The 22,164-nt window shown below is 38.5% G+C and overlaps 1 protein-coding gene across 1 annotated transcript in view; it reads right to left on the bottom strand.

Annotated features, from left to right (window-relative positions):
• Nucleotides 1–11,130: 11,130 nt before the first annotated feature.
• Nucleotides 11,131–22,164, bottom strand: part of HAAO (3-hydroxyanthranilate 3,4-dioxygenase) — a 32,681-nt gene continuing 21,647 nt past the window's right edge. The window contains exons 7-10 of the mRNA XM_009807285.2: nucleotides 15,107–15,252; nucleotides 13,864–13,932; nucleotides 12,606–12,688; nucleotides 11,131–11,209 (exon numbers count right to left, since the gene is read on the bottom strand). Coding sequence (XP_009805587.1) covers nucleotides 11,131–11,209; nucleotides 12,606–12,688; nucleotides 13,864–13,932; nucleotides 15,107–15,252 — 377 coding nt within the window. The remainder of the gene's footprint in view (nucleotides 11,210–12,605; nucleotides 12,689–13,863; nucleotides 13,933–15,106; nucleotides 15,253–22,164) is intronic.

Below are 22,164 nucleotides of genomic sequence, written 5' to 3' on the forward strand. Positions count from 1 at the left end.
TTGACCAGTCAGAGGATAAGAAGATGAGATGGTATATCACAGAGAACATTTATTTCCAGGCACTTTTACTGTAAAAAACTGTCTCTGTGAGCATAGCTCTGAATAATAACCCTTCTAGGAAAAAAAGGACATCTGTTCAGGCCTTCCGTGAAGTGACAGTAATATCAACTTAATGGAGAAAACTTCCAACAGGAGACTATTAACCTTTCCTGAATAAATTAATGTTATGCAGTTTTAATGTAGGTCTGAAATAGATGTGAGAATTAAAGAGAATATAAAAACTAGGTATTCTGTGGAGCTTTACTTGAGTTGATATAAAATTCTCTCTTTCAGATGATTGCATAAAAGTAAACTGTATTTTTTCAAGCTGGCTTTAATGATCTATATCAACTGCACTACACTGCAGAAAGAGAGCTTTTAAAGTATGACTTTAGCTGTTGTGTAAAGGTATCAGCCATTGGCTCTGTGAGGTTAACACATTCAGCTGGATCAAGCAATAACCATGAAGACCAGGGCCGAGAAAAGTTAGTTGGAGACAAGTGGTTTTAGGACTTGTTCGCTATCAGCCCCATCCCATTATAAATTAACCTTGGATTGCATCTATGCTGGGTGGTTGTGATTGCTAAAGAGTCTGCAGGTTGCGATTGGGAGTGTGCTTAATTCCTGCCCCTAACTCATGCCTAGTAAAATCAAGACCACACCTGGAGGAAGGGAAACAGTTATAAAGGATCTGGCTGCTCCAGTTTTGTGGTTGCTAAGGCAGGTATCAGATTGTTTTTTCCTCTTCTTCACTCTGGAGCAATGCTTATTGGTTTAGGTTCCCCTTTTTACTGCTACATCATGCTAGAACTTAAATTTATTGTAGCAACTTCAATATCTGGTGAGTACTTATTTTTTAAATATTTTAATAACTGTTGAGCACTTGTTATCTCTTTAGAATCTCTTTGCAGGTGGATTTCAATAGGCTTGGAAATTTTCCACAAAATCTGGTTTTGTGCCTCTTTGAGTTGACCCTGGTATAATCTTCTTCATGTAGACTTCCTATAGGCTACCTGATGTATGCTAGGTAATTTCAGGAACTCATTATTTCAGCTTACGTGTATATGTAAATGCATCATTGTTTCTTGTAAAAAAATTTGACAGAAAACATCAGGGTTTTTTAACTTAGTGAATGATTATGAAGTTGGTTCCCACAGAGGAAAAGGAAAGTTAGTTTGCTTGGCCCTGAAAAAAAGATCTCTGTTTAGGTGGTTTACGTGGTATTATTATTGTAGCTAATCATGTCCCTGGGCTCTCAATTTAAAAAATGAATACTTATGTCACTTTAAGAAGTTGCTATGGAAATCCTCACAGCGTGAACCTCTTCAGTGAAGAACTTATGGCAGATAACTTAAATTATGTCTATTACTTCCCTAAACACATCAGACACTAGAGTGAAACAGGTTTTGCGTGCCTTTAAAACACATGCACAAGAACTACTACTTGTTTGTTCTAGCATACGTTCCTAACCTTACTTCTTCAAATCAGATAAATGAATGTCAGATTCTAATAGTGTGCATTTATTTGAGAAAGCAATACAATGAATTGAAGAAATCTCTCTTAGCTCCTAGTCCCCTAAAATATTTTCAGATTAACCTCTTTCTTTTTTTAAAAGACTTCTGTATGCTGAGCTTTTAGGAATAGAAATATGGGACACATTACTGGTATATGAATGCTTTCCATTGCTCTGCTGTAGAGTCCACTCTAAGCAGGTATAATCCTTGCTAAGGCAGGGTCAAATCTGAAAAATATGAATGATCTTTCAGTTTCAATTTGTAACTCTTTTTTGTTTAGCTAGTTAACAAGTTAATTTTAGAGATTGCTTTGGACTACACTTAATTTTTAGTTGAATTTCAAAATAATGAGAAAGAAATTAGTTAACTAATTACTGCTTTTTTTGAGATGTTCTGATTGCTCTCTAGTGCTGCCTTCTCCATGTATCTAGATATTAACATCAACATCTGGAAGCTGTTCCTTTTCAACAGAATGCAGCCAACAATGTCTGTTTTTCTAGGATTTCTGTAAAGACTAACTCAGCTGTAATAAGGGTGCACAGTACACTATTAGGGTGATGTTATAACCTGCAGATTAGAAATGTCATATTGGAGTGTACCTCGTGTTAAGCAGCCTTCATGTGCTGATGCAGTTCCATCATTGTGTAGGCTTTAGCTATAATGCCTATGTAGACAGAGCACCAAATTGTCCTCTGTTGCAGTGCTGTGAGATCGGGGCACTTCCATTAGCTACATATTTACACAAACACAGCTGAAAATAGCATTTGTCCCAATGTAGACTCATGAGGAAATTAATAAAATGGGTTCAATGTAAAATGTTAAGAAATAATTGTGGAAAATAACAGTTTAATGACAAAATACACAGGCTGTATAAAATAATCAGTAACACAGGTTTTCAAAACATTTTGTACTGTTTCTATGCATCTTGTTTTTAAGCAAGACAAATATTAGTACCTTTCACAAAGAGTATTTTTATTAGTCCTGCAGGGCAAGGAACTTGAAGATGACTGTTCATGTGATCATACAAACCATATCTATCTCTGTCTAGCTCCCACTGCACTGATGTTGATGTCATGGAAACAGCATCTGTGACTAACTTGGTGCCAGCTGCAGCAAAGGCCAGTCTCAGATACAAGTGGAGATGGCACTAATGGTGGGTTAAAGCACACAGATGAGCAAGAATAGAAAAGAAGTTTGCTTTGTCACTTAACGGCTCTCCCCATAGTAGATAAAACGAGTACTTCATTCTCCTGAGCTTTCAGTCTGTTTCTTCATTCACTATACTCCCTTTTAAAATTGAGTCTGTTTAGCTTCCCCTGCCAGACACTCTGGCACAGTTCCTCAGGCACTTAAATATCATTGCGGATTTGGGCTTCCGAGCCTACAGCTTATTTCCCTCTGAGGGGGAGGAAGCTTTGCAAGTAGAGTTAATTTTGCTATAGAGGAAATAAATGCCACAAAACCTTCCTATTAGATTAAAACTGATAATAAAAAAATCAACCTTTGACCCTCTGTGAGGAATGTCTGTGAGCTGCACAGCCCCACTGCCTGGGATGCTGAGAAAAGGCTGGGTTAGGTGGAGCGTTTAGTGTAGTTGGCTTCCAATGAAGCCCAGGATAGTTCTTCCCTCTTGTACGATCTGCTTTTTCTGTCCTCCAGCAGTATGTATGGAGTGGATCCAACCCACAGAGAGCACAGATGTAGCTGCTCCATAAAAGCTTCTGAAACATCCTGTGTCTGACATAAATAAAAATGACCTTTAGTATCAATCTCTATCTCTCTGACTGCCAATAACGGGCTAGTCATGTTACAAAACGCCAAGCACACATGGTATGTTTGGCACAAATTTCACCAGTATGGGCAAGATAGAACTAATTACTGCATAAAAATACTCAGAAGGCATGTATAGGTGTGTTTGTGTATATGTGTGTGTATATGTATAACATAAATAAACTCTATGCAACTATGCAATGGTATTTTGGAGGATGTAGAACACAGCAAAGCAACATTTGCATTATTGTAGTGTAGCAGCCTGATTCTGTTAACATACTGGCATAAATCAGGGCAGCTGCATCTAAAATGGCAAAGATGTAAGTAGTGGCAAATTGTTTTAGTGAAGAATTGGGTATAAATTGCCTAGCTTACATCCAAAAGATGGAAGAAATAGCTTTAGACAACTGAATATTGTTATCCATATTAGAAATAGAAGCCAGAGTTGGTTAATTTTCATTTTAAACTTTAAGTCTGATGGGATAAGAAAATCTGATTCCTGATTTCAGTGCTGGCATACAGTTTCTGATCTTGGTTTAAAAGTAAAGCTAATCTAGTACTTCTTGGTGCATAAAGAAATGAAATTAATTCTTGTCATTCTGTGAAGCTTTTACTCAGTTTTGTTCAGTGCTTACCATTCTCCTCCTGAAGAGAATAACAAGATATTGTCTGATGAGGGGACCTGTGCATTGAATGTTTATTTGCCACTCAGTAATAAAGCGTATAGCGTTTGAGCTATGTGGGTTGTTAGTCACAAATATCAGGAAGCAATCAGTAACTCCTAGCATTTTTCTCAGGTCGTCATAAACAAAGCTGATCTATTTGTGGTTTGACAATCTGCTGATGATTTTTTCCCAAATCAAAATGTGTTGTTCACCTTCGTTTTGTAATGTATGCCAAGACGCTATAGACAGCTCAGATACCAAATGTGTTCAGGCAAGTAACTGCCACTGAATCAGGCAAGTAACTGCAACGGAAACAATGGCTTTGTCATGATATGTGCTTTCTGTCAGTACTTGCTTTTATTTTATAGAGTAATGTTTTCTGCAACTCCACTTGGGGAGCAGGAATTATCTTATAGCTCAGTAGCAACAGCGTGGTGCTTCCTGCATGGCTCAGTTGATCTTGCCACAATACTGTGGAGCTGTACCAAGAGGGGGTGGAAATGCCCCTAACAGCAGAGCCTGTGACTGGGATGTTCCTGCAGGACAGCAAAGATCTGATTTTGACTTCCTTCTCCTGTGCAGAGATGGGAGCTATTCCTGGGGCTTCTGCTTCTTGGGAGACTGCTCTTTTCCTGGGACCATTGGGTAAAATGAGGTTATAGAACTCTGTCTGTGATTTGCAAGAAGAGAATGAGCTTTGCTCGGCTCTTGGAAGAAGTAAAGTACAGGGCCCTGTGACTCTTCAGTGGAGGTGGCTCTCTGCGGCACCCTGAGAGCAGAGCATGGCAGGGTGGCATTTAAATGACCCTCCAGGCAGTTCCTTGTGGTTCAGCCGTGGACAGCTGTGTGTTGTGTGTGCAGTTCTCTGCTCAGCACAGCGGTTATTGTGGCCCCTATTTGGAGGTACCCAAATCTGCCTTCTGCATGGAGTCCAGACGCTGCCCTGGGGTTTTCAGAGGAAGGGAGAGATATCAAAAAGATATGTAAGATACAATGACTGTATTTCAGGATCAAGCCCCAGTAGTGTTTGGAAATTTTATGCTGAAGCTTTTAAGCTTCAGTTCTACACATTGGTACATGTTTAGTTGCTTTACTCAATTGGATTGTCAAATTTATTTTCAAACCATAAAGCATACAGTTTGAGCTTATGGGCAACTTAGCAGACTTAAACTCTTCTATATGCTATGAGTGAAGTACAAGCTCCATCACCTACATGCTTTAGTATTGCCTTCTAAGCAAGCTAGTTTCCTTTAAGGGGCAAAACATCTTTAAATAATATTTTTTGCTATAGCTGTATAGCAGTGCCGAAGTCCGATTTTTCTCTGACATAATAAAGATGTACCCAGATTCCTCACTGAAGCTCCAAATGTGCTTAAGCTTAGTTTACTTTGTCATAGCCATGACATCTTTCTCAGTGGCTTATAAGATTACATATGTAGTGTTTTTAGAACCCAAATAATTTTGCCCCAACTTCAGCATAATTTATCTCCTAAACCAGGGACATAATTTTCTATTTAGCTGTGTAAATGGCCATGTACGTGCACCTATTTAGCAACTCTAAAAATACAAAGCAGTGTTCAAATCTTCCAGCATGTGGTTCTGATGCAACTTAATGAATTACTGGGCCAAAGATCTTGGAGATGTATTTAACTTAGAGCTACAGCAATTTAGAAAGAATTGCTCTACGATTTGCAGACCCCAAACCAGAGAGATGTCTGCGAAAGGGGATCAGATGTGTGCATTGGGATTGATTTGCCTAATGACTTCGCCATTTCAGGGCTTGTTTCTGGAAAGGTGCTGAAGACAAACTGTCTGACTTCATGTGTATATATATTACCCTAGCTTTCAACCTTCAGTCGGAATTCCGGTAACATAAAAGTGAGAGTTTTCATGCACTTCCACACCTTATCAACAATCACTGAAAATATTGCTGACTAGATCCACCATAAGATCTTTCTGTACCAGATAATGCTAGGACCTGTAGGTCTGGTATTTACTCTGAGCTGCAGGACAGATATTAACTTTGCCTTCTTCATTATCACTTTAAAATCAACAGTTTTACTTTGGGTCCAACCAGCTATTATTCCGCATACTTCAATGTTGGAAGAGTAGCTCAACAAGTATAGAATGTGTAGTTATGAGGGCAGGGTATGGGGACAGCGCTGAACATGATTGGAGCAGATATTCACCTGCAGCTCATGGAGGACCCCATGCTAGAGCAGGTGGATGCCCGAAGGAGGCTGTGACCCTGTGGGAAGCCCACACTGGAGCAAACTCCTGGCAGGACCTGTGGAGAGAGGAGCCCATGCTGGAGCAGGTTTGCTGGCAGGACTTGTGACCCCGCGGGGGACCCATGCTGGAGCAGTCTGTTCCTGAAGGACTGCACCCATGCTGGAGCAGTTCCTGAAGAACTGTAGCCCATGGGAAGGACCCACATTGGAGAAGCTTGTGGAGGACTATCTCCCATGGGAAGGACCCCACGCTGGAGCAGGGCAAGAGCGTGAGGAGGAAGGAGCGGCAGAAACAGCATGTGATGAACTGACCGCAACCCCCATTCCCTGTCCCCCTCTGCCACTTGGGGGGAGGAGGTAGAGCAAAAAATTGGGAGCGAAGTTGAGCCCAGGAAGAAGGAAGGGGTGGGGGAAGGTGTTTTTAAGATTTGGTTTTAATTCTCATTATCCTACTCTGATTTGATTTAAACTAATTTCCCCAAGTCAAGTCTATTTTGCCTGTGATGGTAATGGCAAGTGATCTCCCTGTCCTTATCTCGGCCCATGAGCCTTTTGTTGTATTTTCTCTCCCCTGTCCAGCTGAGGAAGGGGATTGATAGAGTGGCTTTGGTGGGCACCTGGCATCTAGCCAGGGTCAACCCACCACAGCAGAATGAGTGCCATATATGAGTGTGTGGAACACACGAATGCAGAATGTGTATTCAATCAGAAACAGACCAGGAGGTGATGACCTTCATCAGCCGGAAGCATTCATTCAAGTGCACTTTGGATTATTAACTGAAAATAAAATAAATAAAAAGAAACCCAGAAGCCCTGAAATGTCTGCATTATGAACACAAGCTGGTTTTGTAGGAAATTATTAAATAGCTTAAGTAATTTTTCTTCTTTACTTATATGCAATGATGGTGGGAGGGTTGCTTTCTGTGCATCTCTTCTATAAAATAGATGTGGCTGGAGAGCTGAAATGAGTACAATGAATGTTGTTAACAGAATGAAAGCATTTATTAGCCTCATGCAATGAGATAAGATGAGTTTACAGGTGTGAGTAAGTGCTGTGTGAGTTTGAGGAAAGAGTTTACTACAACATACCTGATTTTACCAGTTTACTGGTCTACCTAGTCTAGTTTTCTGCCTCTGGTAGGGTTTGTTACTTCAAAGGAACAAGCAAGATCTGAAAGTAAAGCAAACATGGAGGCAAAAGAGTTCCTCTCTTGACTTTTACAAGCTGACAATTTATGTATTGTAAGATGAAATGCAGTTAGCATTACATCATTATCATTACAACATCTTAACTGTTCTGTGTTATTCAAAAAAATAATAATTGGACAATATGGAGCTCTGCTGTTGATGTGTGATATGTTTACTACATGATCTGTGAGGGTCATTGTTTTCCTCTTGTAGTTCTCAGAACCACAAACATACATGTTTTGCATAAAGTTGCTTTTTATAGGTATTATTTCAATACTATAGAAACAGCTGGTGAAGACATAAGCTTTATTTACTGTACCTTATTTCTTTAAGTAGTATGATTACTTCAAGCAATCCTAGTTGTTTTGAACTGGTGCTGATGTATAATGTAACCTTCCTAATCAACATACTTTTGTTATTGTCTCATATTTCAACACTTAATAAGGAGGAATATAGTGAGACACTATCAGTTTATTTCCATAATTCATGTAAGTCAGCATAGCTCAAAATAAGAACGCAAGTGCCCTATCAGGTCAGACTTGTCTTGCCTAGTGGCAATAGGAGACACTAATTACTTTAAATATTTTTGATCTATATTGCTAATTTACATTAACTGAAAGACTGACTGTTAGATGTAAGTTACTTGCTCAACTTGAAGTACTATAATAATGCTTATATCACTCATTATACTATTTAAATGCTATAATAATAGAAATCAAAATATATCAATAGCTTAAAAAGGAGGTTTTTATCTTTCTCTTCACAAAACTTAACAGTTTTCTCATTGGGATTTAACATTTTAAAGGCACTGCACAACCACAGCCTCTCTTGATACTTTACTCAACAACTGGTGGGATTGGGCCACATCACTTTTTCCCATTTGAAGTGAAGGGGAAAGCTCCTGCTGACTTAAGGGATAAGTGAGAGTCAGGCTTGGAATAACTCTTTGTGGATGCTTGTAGGTCATTCAGGCTTGGAATAACTCTCTGTGGATGCCTGTAGGTAGACCCAAACTCTTTTGTGTGTGTTTCTAAGCTTTCAAGTCAGCTCCAACTTGTGATTCCAGACAATCCTGCATGTGTTTAAGGTAATAATTCATTTATGAAACATGGTGCAGGTATGGCTTCTGGTCTGTGTAGGCTTTATTGTAATACTTTTTAGAATATATATTTGTACAAAAGCTTTGCTTTTGAGTCTTGGAGAAACAGTGAGCTACAGATGGACTGCCTATGCAAGAAACTATTAATGAATTTAGCACAATCTTGCCAAAATGTAGTAAGTTTATTAAGTATGAGGTGACATTATCTGTACAATTCAGATGCAAAACAGGTGCCCAAATCAACGTACCATTGTTGGGACAGTTCACAATATATATAATACAGAGGAAGAATAAAGCACCTGAAAAAGATTCACTGACTGATCAGGAGCCCCCTGGAACTATTTGAAAACTTGGAAAAAGAGAAGTTGCAGGTTTCTAAATCACAGTGGTTAAGCACCTTGGAAAGGAGTAAATGATGAGTTCTCTGTGCTCTCACTTGTGCTCTGGCTACCAAATAATTATTGAATTGGGGGGGCAGAAAGGGAGAAGGAGAAACAAAACAACTGAATTAATTCTCGAAAGAGACACTAGAACACAGAATTCCCTTCTCCCAGCCTTTTTAAAAATCTTCTCATGTTGTTTTGATCCTGATTCTTAGGTGTACTTATGGGACTGGACACCTCTTACCTGGTTTTTGAATGACAGCAGCTCCTCAAAAGAAGTTAACTGATGACCTGCTTAGTCCTGGTTTCTGAGCACAGACAGTGGCAGAACTGTGGGTGATGGAGCTCTGGCTTAATGCTCCTGGTCTGGTTCTTGCTCTGCTTTGAGGCACCTACCATGGGACTCGGGTAGAATTCAGGTGTTCAAGCACAAGTTGTCATAAAAGGTCTTCATAACAAATATAGTTTGAGTGGAGCCTTAATTTTAAATCCTGTGAGGTATTTAATCCAGAGGCACCTTAATTTTTATTCTGAAGTTTCCACAGTACTCAGTGCCTCTGGATGGCTGAAGAGCTGTTGATAGTTCTGGATATTGTTCTACATGTTGCTGTGTTTTATTCACTTATCATTCAGTATTAAATACAGAAATATTTCTGTGGTTACCCTCTAACTGGTGGGCTAAAAATATAACACTTTTGGTACCCTAGATCTATCAACCATAGGTGTTCATTCAAGGAGTAGGCAATTCTGCAGACACACAGATACACCAATACCAATGGTAATCAGATAAATTACTCTCTTGTTCAAAGGGAATGTTATAGCTCCTTTTCATGTGTGATAGCTCACACCCATAATAGCCTTAAGGACTAGGTTCAATTTCTCAAATTAGGTGCCCTGTTATTAGGAGGATGTAGCAAAATTCTGCTGTATGCTTTACTAGAAAAGCTAGTGAACTTATATTTAAGTTATAGATTAAAGCCAACCCATCTGAGTCTTTCTCATCAGAAGAATGAACACTTGAATAAAACATATATGGCATCTCAGTTTAATGAGCTCTGTAGGTGATAGATATATTAAAGAAATATTTTCTGAACTTAATTAGAATTACAAAAAATGGTAACTTTTTGCTTTCTCAGACATGTAATTGATAATACCTGCAGACACTTAAGCAACCTGTTTTATGATGTTAATAATGTGAAGGACAATTAAAAAAAAAAGTCCAAAACAAACAAAACACCTTCTGGAAAGTTCCTGGAATAAAAGCAGGAAAAGATAATTTGACACTTGTTATTTCTGCAAGAAATCTCATTGTTCAAAAAGAAGCAGAACTTAGTAGAAACTGATTATAAGAATTTTTCTGCTCCGTTGTCCCCCAACACACTTCTTAGGCTACTTTGAGTTGAAATTTCTGCTGCACAGGAACACCCATGACCCAGATGGTCCTGTGTTAGTCCTATTGCAGTGCTATGTTCTTGATGGTGTAGTGTATAGACAACATCCAGCATGGTATGTGTGGCATGTTACTAATAACTGTGACTGATACTGCATTGCTGGATTTGGTAAACTGGTAATAAGTTAACTGAAGCAAGTACAGTGGTGATCTAAGTAACGCTTGTTGTTGTTGCAGGTACTGCTTCCCCCTTTACTAAAGCACCTTCCTCTCTTTCACAAAGTGTTGAGATCCTCAAGTAGTGCAGCAGATAGTTTGTTTTGTTTTTTAAAGAGCCTTTTAGCCAAAGATCTCAGAAGATCTATGAGCTACTGCCAATTAAAGATCCCCTACTGTGGGCTGGGTAACTAACGTTATACCCAATTTATTACAAATGACAAAACTGAGACAAAGAAATGAAGACCGTTACCTAAGTAGGCATAACAGTATCTGTCCTATCTCCTTTTCTACATCTTGTGGCAGAAACTTGCATTTGAAAAGACTTTAACTTAGTCTAGATAGTACCATGTATATTATTATATAAGTAATCCTCTACTTGGCTCTATTTTCATTTCCTTTCAGATAAGAACTATTGTTCTGTTTTTTAAAAAAAAATACTGATTGTAGATTTTGCTGAAACTTTAACTACGTGGAGAAAAAAGTTTTAACTGGGAACAGCACTTGACTCCACTTAATTCAGTGTAATAATTGTATTAGACTATTTAAATTTCCAGGCATTCTAACTAAAAGATCATTAAGATAAGGCAAGTAGGTTAAAACTTAATTATCATCAAAGTCAACTGGCACAGGATCTAGGTATAAGGCTGCTTGCGTTTTGGATCCTGAGCAATGCAGAGAGCAACACATTCTTCTGTTCTCTTCCAGTAGTACCTGGAAAAATAGAAAGATGATCCGATGTGTATGGGGGGGGAACCACACACTCAAACCAACAACTAAAACATTGATGCTACTGAAAATCAGGGGAAGACACACAGGTCCTCTTCTGATTACACTTGTTCTCTTTCCATATCTTGTGATATTTCATGGAATTACTCTTCACCATCACTAATGCAAGCCAAACATCACGACATGGTGGGGAAGAAGGTATATCTACTTATGGATGAACCAAGGGGGAAGGCATCTATTCTGATCTCAGTGACATGAGGATTGGAACAGAATCACCTCAGTACAGGTATTATTTTAATGAAATAAGTATCTATGAATTCTATAGTATTTTTGTTGTGATCATCACTTTTGTATTAGCTGTTTCTGTACCAGTTGCAGAGATGGCCAGAGATCAATCAGTGTGCAACAGTGATACACACAATAAAAGGTGTCTGCTGTACAGATCTGATAAACATCTTAATCCAGTATGAATTGTGCTGGCAGATCTCTGCACGTGCATCATGCCATGAATTTGAAAACACATGCTCATTGATTGGACTGCAGGACTGGGAATTAATTTAAGACAAGTGATTTCACAGAAGTGGTGGAAGTAATAGTGAAGGGAGGAGGTCACTATGTATTGGAATCACAGGTGCAGAGAACAGTTCTGTGCATAGCTGGATGGTTTCAGCTCTTTCAGCAAATGTTTTCAGTGCTGTACAAAAGGTACAAATATCAGCCCTACCACTTACTAGATTTTTCCTGTAGGAAAGAAAGCCATTTTTATCATCTGCCTATACTCTGCTGCATTGCATTACCAGTGAGTATACATCATCCTTCATCTTCACAGTGGGCACTTCAGCAGCTTATGGCACTCTTCACAAGAGTTGGCAAGTACTTTCCCTTTCCATTCTCTCTGGAAACTATTTTCACTGTTTTTTCCTTTACATATATCATGTGTGTCACGATTATGAAACAGCCATATGCATCCTACTCCAGGAAGAAAGCTGTGTTCTTAGACTGAACCCCAAATCTTGCTGCATTGATGTTGATTAAGCCTGGTCTGAAGCTTAGAGGATCTGTTGTGATTGCCGATTGGTGTATTCATGCCATCTACCTTTATGCATGGTCTTTTGCATGCTGCTTTTTCTTTCTGGTAGTGCTTATCTTTTTTATTTTCCCCACCTTTAATTGTGAGAGGTGAACTAGAATGAATGTCTGGCTTTGTTTCCTCCTGAAGACACTTCTGCCCTGAGGAATGGAGGCTATTGCAAATCCTTCATTCACAGACTCTGTGTTTCTGCACCAGCTGATGCTCAGCCTGGTGTGGACCAAATACACAGATTTTATCTTGTCAAAAGCTGGGAAATCATGCATTGAACCACTGTTCATCTCTACTTACATAGACTGGGCACACACAAGCAGGCTGTCACCAGCAGATAGAGTCAGGGTTTTACCATCCATAGTAACAGTAGATGTGCCCTCCTGAATGGAAAGAACAGATAAACAGCTTTTAATTTTCCATGTCCTGTCACTAGCAAAAAGAAAATGCTGCAGGTAAGTATGGAAATCTTTCCCACTGAAAGAGCACTTCAAGCCTGCTGTTTCATGAGGCCTAGCAAATATGCAGCTGATCTTCCTTGTCTGACACTATTAGCATCAATAAAAACTTGCTTCATTGCTCCCCATTGTAAAGCAGCAACCTGTTGCCTGACTCTTGGGGGTACGCTGCTACCAAGCTAACCTAGCAGCCTGCAAGTTGGTACAGCTTTGGAAATTGCAAAGATAACCTCCTGGAGTACTTCAAGCTCCTCTTATACTTTTCTGATTCCTAGTATCTTTTTAAGCCTTGAAAAGCAGTTCACAAGTCAGCAGGGAGCTGACAGAAATTGCTAATAGGAGTCCATCCACACTGGAATGGACTCGTCATTATCTTGTCAAGCAGAGGAGCCAGGTTCTTGCCAGCAACAAGGGCTTGATTGCATAGGCTGTTGTAAGCTGCAGCATAAACAAATGTCTTTCAAGATTATTATGTCTTTAATTAGTATTTGATAGTCCCTGTGATTTGCAACAGAACAGGAACTGATAGAAATATTTGCCTCCCAAGCTAGGTGACTTGTGTAAATGAAAACTAGCTTTTCTGTTTTTTTTTTTTTCCCTTGGGCTGCAAGTGTTTCCTGGAAGCCAGTTGAATGAAGGGCATCTGGATCACCTACCACTGTGTTTTAGCATAAACATGTTCTCAGTTAGATTTTTTTATTAGCTTAGTCTACATGATTCCAGTTTGACTTCAGTATGAGGACAAATGCTTCAAGGCAGAAGTAATAGGTGATGCTTTTTTATCACTCAGAGGCATTCTGATGTATTTACAGGCTATACCCTAGGTAGGGTGTATTAAAATCCCCACCAAGACTTGATGAAGGATGCCAGTATGTCTGTCCTCAACAGACAAGATAAGACTATTTTAGCGTGGCGGTAGTTTACAGTTATTTTTTATCATAGTTTAAAGCTGAAGGGTGGTGACTGTTCATGATCTTTTCTATGAGAAGGAAGGTAGTAATTTAATTTCTGTTGCTGGTGCTAGAAGGCTTTACTACTGTTCAGTCTGCTCTGAACTGAAACATGAACTCATCGGTTAACAAGTGTGAATTGTCACATACCAGCTGCCATATCCAGATATCTGAATACTTTTTAGTCTTCTCAGTTGTTCCTGGACCGTAAGCTATAACCTTAAAAAAAAAAAAAAGGGAAGAAAAGTAATGGATTCATTCCAGTGACCGAAGTGTACATACTCATCTTCCTACAGCATTTAAAACATTCTATTTTTACAGAAAAATGTTCATAGAAGATGACGTTATTTTTACAGACATTAAAATTCACATTATGTTGGTATTCTCATATTGATTCCTACTGATAAAAAGGGAACTGATCACACCTGCCATTCCTTATGCTCCTCTGCATCCTCACTTATCTATTCCTTCTGCCTCCTCCCACTCTCAGCTTTGCATCTATATCCTTCCTGCTTCTGTTCTTGGAACAGGCACTTCCTCCTCATGAACTCTGGGCCCTGTCAAAAGCCTGTTGAAGTAGAAAAGATTCTTCTACTAACATCTAAAAAGCTGTAGACCAGACCTTATTTTTCTCATTATCTGCCCTTTCTATGTTCTTCCTGACAGTCCCACACTCTCTGTCACTTTGCTGTCAAATGTATTGGATTCTTCAGAGTGTGACTCCAAGTAACCCAGGGAAAGAGTATGTTTTGTAAGCTATTGTGCATACAGCACAGATATCAAATGGTGACAGCTTCATATACACCCAAACTAGACTGTGTTTGACTAAACTGAGAAGTGCAATGCTTTAGCACAGCCCAGGCTCTCTGGTGCCGCCCAGTTTTCCTTGTTTCCACTTTATGTAGATTGAAGGGGAGGAAAAAAAGTGTATTTACACATCCAGATTAGACTTGGCACCAAGAATGCTGTTCAAACATATAGGGAAGCTGAACAGGCTTGTGAATAGTATTTGCATCATGCTGGTGTTTCTGATTTGGGAAATATGGGGGGGGGGGGGGGGGGGGGGGTGTGTGTGTGGTGTGGAGAGGGGTGGAGAGAGGGAGCTGTTTTAATCCCAAAGGAAATTAATGGAAATAAGGTTCAGGTTGATTCCATCACTGGAAGCATTTGAGCTAGGAAGACCCTGCCCTAAGCTCGTCAAATTAATGGACAAAGACAGGCACTTCCGAAGGGCAGGGCAGGCTAAGACTGAGTTGTTCTGTAGGGGTGTGTAACTTTCTCTGCTGACTATATATTGTTTCCAGGCCTGGATTCACTTAGTCTGAACAGTAGGCACCTATTATCTGTACCTTTAAAAATATCCCTCTCTTTCAGAGAAATTAGACCTCCCTACCTCTGTTTCAAAGTTATCTCCAAACATACTCAAGGATTTCTTCTCTTTTATTTCGCCACGATGATCATTTAACCAGCCTTGGAAGGAAAATGGCTCCATAACAGAAGTGGAATTTAGTGGGAAAGGTGTTTCTTTCAGGAGTTCATCTGTAAGCAAGGCAGAGGGCTATCAGTGACACTTGCTTCCCTTGATCTTTGCAAACATTTTACTGGTTACAGCTTGAAGGGTTCAATTTACACAAACTATCTAGTCAAAAGTCAATTGTAAAAGCAAACAGTGCTATTATGGTCATTATCAGGACTTCTTACTTCATGTTGTAAGATGCATGTATTATTTGTGTATCTTTATGGAGCTGCTTCTTGGAAGCTGTTTACAGAACTGCTGTGTGTCTACGCTTGTTAAAAATGCGTTCAAACAGTAAGCAATAGACTACCTAGTTCTTGCTGGTTCCCTTTCAGACCAGCTTTTGCACTGGTAAAATCTAATGTATCATCCCTGAGCCTTTGCTGAGTCACCCCTTACATATGCCTATATAAGTGGAATTAGGCCCATAGAACTAGCTTACTCTACATCTTTCACGTAGTTAGTACTGGCTTTTATGTTTCTTCTCCTTTATGCGTTTTTAAATACACTGACCACAGTGGAGCAAACCAGTTGTCACAACCCTAAATTTAATAAAATGCCTTTTTTGCGGTGTTCCTGGAGTTGTAGCTGGATTTAATTTCCAGTAATTCTCCTTCATAACTGATTTGATTTAAAATAGCTGGAGAACTGAATGCAGTTTCAGTGTAGCTGGTGAAATTCAAGATTTGTGCTGTGTATTGCTGGTATATGAAATTAGCTTTAGTTATGTACCAGCTCACAGTGAAATGCAGAGACAGTGCAATTGCCTTGATCCTAAGTAGTTTGTTCTGAGATGCCATGGGGGAACACCCGTAGAGTAATTTCAAGTAATAATGCCAACTAGAGGCAGGAAAAACTCACTAGATGGCTGTCTCCCAAATGCATTGAGGTAATAAACTTGCAGCCAAATCTTAGTCTTGGTACTAGTAATAGAGTAGGTCTTTTTAGAGTATTCATTATGCAATGTTCTTGGTTCTTTACTAAAGGTGTATTTCACTGCTCTGCAGTGTTTTGTATGTATCATTTCAGTTTTTCATGGAAGGCCATTTTGTATGCAGTCTTTGAATAATATGTGAGAAGGTCAGTGCATCCAAGGGATAGCAGTGTACTAAATAAGCTACTGCTGTTTAATGGATCATAATAAGCATCGAGTATCTACATCCATCTCCAGACAATCTGGATGGGATGCTAACCCTTTTATTGTAGAAACAGGTTTTGCCATTCAAATTTCTTCTCTGTTATATTAAATTAAATGGAAGAAGTCAATGTGTTTCTGCAAATTATTTTTCTCAACAATGTCTCCTTCAGGAAATACTGAAAGCAATCTGAAGAAATCTGCAGCAAATACTGAAAGCAATCTGAAGAAATCTGCAGCAAAAGAAGGAATTTTCTGTTTGAAAGCTTTTTGCCTTCAAGCTTTTTGAAAAAAAAGCATCCTACTTTTACATTATTTAACTCAAATACTTAACATACTTTTATTGAAAAGCAAACTCCTCCAGAGAAATTAAGAAGCACCAGAAGGAAAATCTTTACAGTAGATCTATTCTAATGTGGGCCTGGAAACATCAACAAGATCTAGTCTGAATATTCTGTATTTTATTGTTTGATAACACTAAAAATAGTGTTAAGGTCATTGGTGATATATTTTCACACTGCAATATCTCTGATTTTTTTTTTTTTCCCCCCCTTAATTTTTGCAGGTTCATGAAACTTGCTTTGGAGGTAATTAGGAATACTTAATACCTTAATTTATGAATATGCTCAACTATACCTGTATTGGAAAGTTGTTTTTTGGCTAGGGCAAGATACAAAAGAAAGATCTAAAATATTATGACATATATATTCTCACACAGCAGAGGAGAGGAAAGACAATTTACCAGAAGGTACTCCATGCAATTAGTATTCCAATAGATTTTTTAAATATTTTTATTCATTAATAGTAGCAATCTTTACCTTCTAAAGTAATATGAAGATGATAGGTTTTTTCCTGTTATCAGAATAAAAAAGGTCACTCTTGTATTTAGAAAAGCCTTTTGGAATACAAGAAATTTACCCATTGGTAGGGCTTTCTACTAAAATGCATGTCCTAGTTGAAATAGTTTTAAAAAAACAACAAACAAACAACAAAACAAACAAACACCATCCCACCACTCTCCCCCAAAAAAAGGGTATATAGCACCCGGTAGGGTAAGAGACACATACCGAGAAGTCATGGGTATCCTGCTCAGCTCAAGGGGATACATCTCCACAGGTTAAAAATTCCAGCATCAAGCTAACAAGTAAGTTCGGACTTCATATGCTGGAGAATGGATAGCAAAAAGCTGAGTCTCTAGGGCGGCCACTGTGATGTTTTAAGCAAGCAGATGCTCCCCATGAGTTGCAAGGAATTCAGGGTACAAAAAAGCCAAAGTACTTGTTTGTGTTCTGACCAAGAAGCAACACAACTCTGACAATGAAAAGTAACTATAAACTTCTAAGTTTGTAGCTTAACTTCTGTCACCTATTCCCTGTAAATATAGTTTTGCTAGTTTTCCTCTTTCTAGTGATCTCTTACTCTAGCTGTCCTGATCAACAGGGACAACATGCACAGGACAACAGTAAACAGTGACCTATGCATTCTTAGGGCCAATGTAAAGTGTAATACATCCTACACTTACTACGGAGCACTGTCCATTCTTGCTTGTGATATACAGGCACTTTCTAACAGTTTCATTTACTTTCAAGTAAAGGTGAACCTTTTTTATTTAGACTTTAAGTTCTTCAGGACAAGAGCTGTCTTTTGACACTTGTCTTGTCAGTGGACCCTGGTGTGTGATGGGGTTTTAGCTTATTACTAATTTTGATGTTAATGACGCTTGCCCAAGTGATAGCGTAATGGCCTTTGAAAACTGAGTCTGCATGAAATGAACCTTTAGTGTGATCCAGTACGATGATTTGATTACCTGTTACTGCAGAACAAATAAGAGAGCACTGTGATGACGAAGTACATGATATATGTCTGACATTATTAACAGGCTGCTTGACTGAGTCCTCATTTAACCCTGATACTTATCCCTTGTATGATGCTGAAAGCTAGAGGTGCCCTACAACTTGAGCTAATGAGCTACAATGAGGAGGATCCAATATTTTGTGAACCCACACATATCAGAGTTGAAGCCTGGTGCTTCCAAAGGAACTGAGTGTTTCTTATCAGGCTAATGGTTTATATTTAGATATTGTTGCATATATTTCTGCTTAGACTGTACATTAGCTTTCAACCATGTCTCAGGAAGTGTGAGTTGGTGTGTTTCTGGAGTTCTTATGTTCTAGTAATACTATGAGACAAGGAGACAACCTGTTTAATGATGGTGAAGGTAAAAATATGCCAGCAAAATGGAAGATGATGTCAATTCTAAGCTAGTCAGCTAAGTCTTGTGTATGTATCTCCAGGTAATACATCAATAAATGGAACATCAAATCTATAATTTTCTTACATGTTAAGGAGATCCATTTAAATAGTTCAATAGTAAAGTCCATTTTTATAGATCATTACTATTAAATCTTCATATCACAGCAATGTGTGTATCACAGCTATGGGTCTTATAGCTCTTTTCAGCTTTACATTAGAATGTGATGATATCATGTTAAGCTGAAAAATACATCATGTTTACCGAATGAGTTTGTAAATATTTAAAAAAGGAAATTACAGATTTTAGAGGAAATTGATTTCAGTTGAACAATAGAGACCGTACTGAGATTGAGAATATGAAGCTGCGCAAAAATGGAGAGAACAGCTTGCAAGAAAACAGCCAGTGAATGTACAGGTAGTTACAGCCTCAACAGAGACCATCTAAGGAAGAGTTTGAACTTGCTGGGAGTACTGTACTTCTTATCACAATAAAGAGGAGAGGTAAAAGAGGGCTGCCGCTGGCCTACCAGGTATATGTGGGTTTATTTGCTTACCCCAAACTTGTATGTTACATGGAAGTTCCCCTTTCCCTACACCAGTGACATGCCTAAGCTTTCTTGTCAAGAAATCAGATCATCTCATTCTCCCTGAGTGTTTCTTGAGCCCTACTGTCCCCAAGCTCTTCCCATAGCTCTCTTGTAAATCTTGTTTCTTCAATTTGTTGCAAAGGAAAAGAGCAATAAAGCACATGAAATACAATCTATCGAAATAGTGTCAACTATCAAACTGATTACATGTTCACTTTATGAAAAACTCTATTTTTTAGTGACATGCTATTCTTCACTTCTAGGCAGCACATTCTAGATGGAACAATCTTCAAATCTTTAAATCACCTTATATGTTCTTAGTAATTATGAAAGAACCTCCATCCTAAGTCACTGTGCTGCCTCAGAAACAGTCTGTCCCTGCATGCTGTGGCCTCATCTCCACACAAGGATGTGAGAAAGTCCCTTACCAATGGTGTGTCTCTCTGTAAAAGCAAAAGACATCCTTATCCAAAATGGAGCAGTTAGATCCTCTTTGTTTTGTTATCCTTTAACTGAACGTAAACTGGTCCAGACTAGGGATAAGGAGCTCATAAGTTATTTTAGAATTATGTATTCATTCATTTCTGACAACTTTCTAATCATCCTTTCCATCTCTTAAATACTATATGATAATGAATAGTTCTGATGTGACTGTTTTGCAGCATTTCATGTTTAATTGCCAATGCCAGCAATCGTATATAGCCTGTGATGTTTTTCCCATATGTGCCTACCTAGTTCCTATGAAAGGTCTGCTTTATTCTCAATGTTAACAGAAATGTCAATGAGACTAGTAGGAGTTTAATACTTCTGCAAATAAAACCTGTGGACTGAGGGATGTAATTTCAGGCATCTGAGTTTGAAAAAAACAAGTAGTTAGCTCATTCCATATAAAAATCCAGAGTGAAAGCACTAACAGTGACCGATTACTTTGGGGTAGTTGGTTCATGTCACTGTTGTTGACTATAGATGCAGAAACATTTAGCTGAAAATTCAGCACTCACTTGGTGTAATCATACATTTCCCTGTCTAACTGTATTTGGTTTTGTAGCATGCCCTGAGAATTGGCATGACTGCTAATTTATGACTTGTCCCTGTAATTATTTCTAGGCCCATTTTAATTTGTGTTGTTAAATCTGTGCTGGAAACTAAGCAACAATTCTTTTTTTTCCTAATTGAAACAAAGAAGTTTGAGGAAAGGTTTGAAAAATATTTTTGTAATAAAGAAATATAACCTCTTCAAAAGGAGGTATCACCAGCCAGAAGGAAGGGAATAAATTAAAACAACAAAATTGCAAGATCTAGGCCATAATTCTATTTAAAAACTCTTCATGATATAGCTAGGTCATTGTAATTAAGAATGATAAATTGTATTGAGAAATACTGACCACTGTTCCAATCCTAAAATCAGGAATCTTAACTTTTGTTTCTGAATCTGCCTTTTCTATGACTGTGGGCATTTCATTAATTGTCTTTATGCGTAACTTCTGCTTCCATAGAAGAGGAATGGGATATTTCATTATAACAAGTGCTGAGACCTCACTACATTTGTGAGACAAAGATTTGTACGGCTTATGTGAGCTATTACTACTAAATAGCTTTAGAAACACTAGTGAAAATGTCAGACTGACTCCATTAGTGAGTTTTCTGTTTCAGATGTTGCTGTCTGGGGAGCATTTAAGAGCGTAAGAAAGAAAGAAGCTACCTTATTAGAGAAGACATACCTGCTGTGAAACTGCTCTGAGCTTTACAGCTCTTAAAATTATTAGATTTTTTTTTTCACTAAAGTCTGAAAAGAAACGAAAACAACTTTATAGGGCATTTCTTCCAATTTCCCTGATAGGTTTATTATATACATTATGTACTAAAGTTCAGTAGTGACTTGGTTCCCATGGTGAAGCATTAGGAGAGCTCCTGGAGATTACAGTTTGTTCTGCCTCTCTTTGAGGAGACTCAGCTGAGAATATTGTGGGAGAGCAGACTTCTTCCAGGAGACTTTTCTTGTTTTTTGTTTGGTGACTGTTGTCATCAGCAGTTCTGGGCTCTGGGAACCTAATGAACTACTTGGAGCATTCCTGGCTCCAGAGAATGTGCAGCTGTCAGTCCTGGGTTTTGGATGATATGTTGTAGTTTGGGATTAAAAAGTTTAGTAGAAGTTTTCATATGGCAAATTATTGCAGCCATACTCCAGACTCTGTAATTCTACTTTATTTGTGTATTAAATGTTGCTGACTTAGATCGGTTTGTCTGACCTCTTCATCTCCAGTACTGGCTATATACTCACTGGGGACTGGTGTGGTGTGGAAAGTTGTTAAATATGAAGGGAGGGGAGATGGATGAAGCCAGTGAGAGGTTGCATGGTTATACAGGATTGGAGGTGTATATTAGATTATTCCCTTCTTCCACCTATGTACCCTTTGCAGTTCAGGTGAGCTTCAGGAGAGATATGAACATGACTTAGAAGTTACTTAAAGGATTTAGGTATGATGGGATAAAGATGAACAGTGTATTTATGTGGTCATCTTTGCCAGAATAGAGACAATGAGGATGATATGAAAAAGGAGTAGATTCAAGTTGTTGATAAAAGTTATAGAGACAGTGTCTCAGAGAATTGTACAACTATGGTGGGTCTAGACGGTTTAAAATGATTGACTCTCTGTATCGGTTTGAATACTGTCCTGTCCTGGAGACCTCCTGGTGGCTGTTCGCAAAATAAATTCCCTAGAGGAACCCTCGTTAATATCTAAATGCTCATATGCTGTTTATTTTAATACAAGAACTCAAAGCAGAAAGAAGTAACATGTTATAGAAGAGAAGGACCAATCTGTCTAGATATGCTGGAAGTCCTTAAAAGATGAGAGAAAAAAGTATCAAACATTCAGTTGTCTAAACAGCTTCATAGCAAATAAAACTTATTTCCAAAATCATCATTAAAAAACCCACAGTGACAGTACCCTCAGAAT

Source organism: Gavia stellata, chromosome 2, assembly GCF_030936135.1.
Source record: "Gavia stellata isolate bGavSte3 chromosome 2, bGavSte3.hap2, whole genome shotgun sequence".
Classification (NCBI taxonomy): Eukaryota; Metazoa; Chordata; class Aves; order Gaviiformes; family Gaviidae; genus Gavia; species Gavia stellata.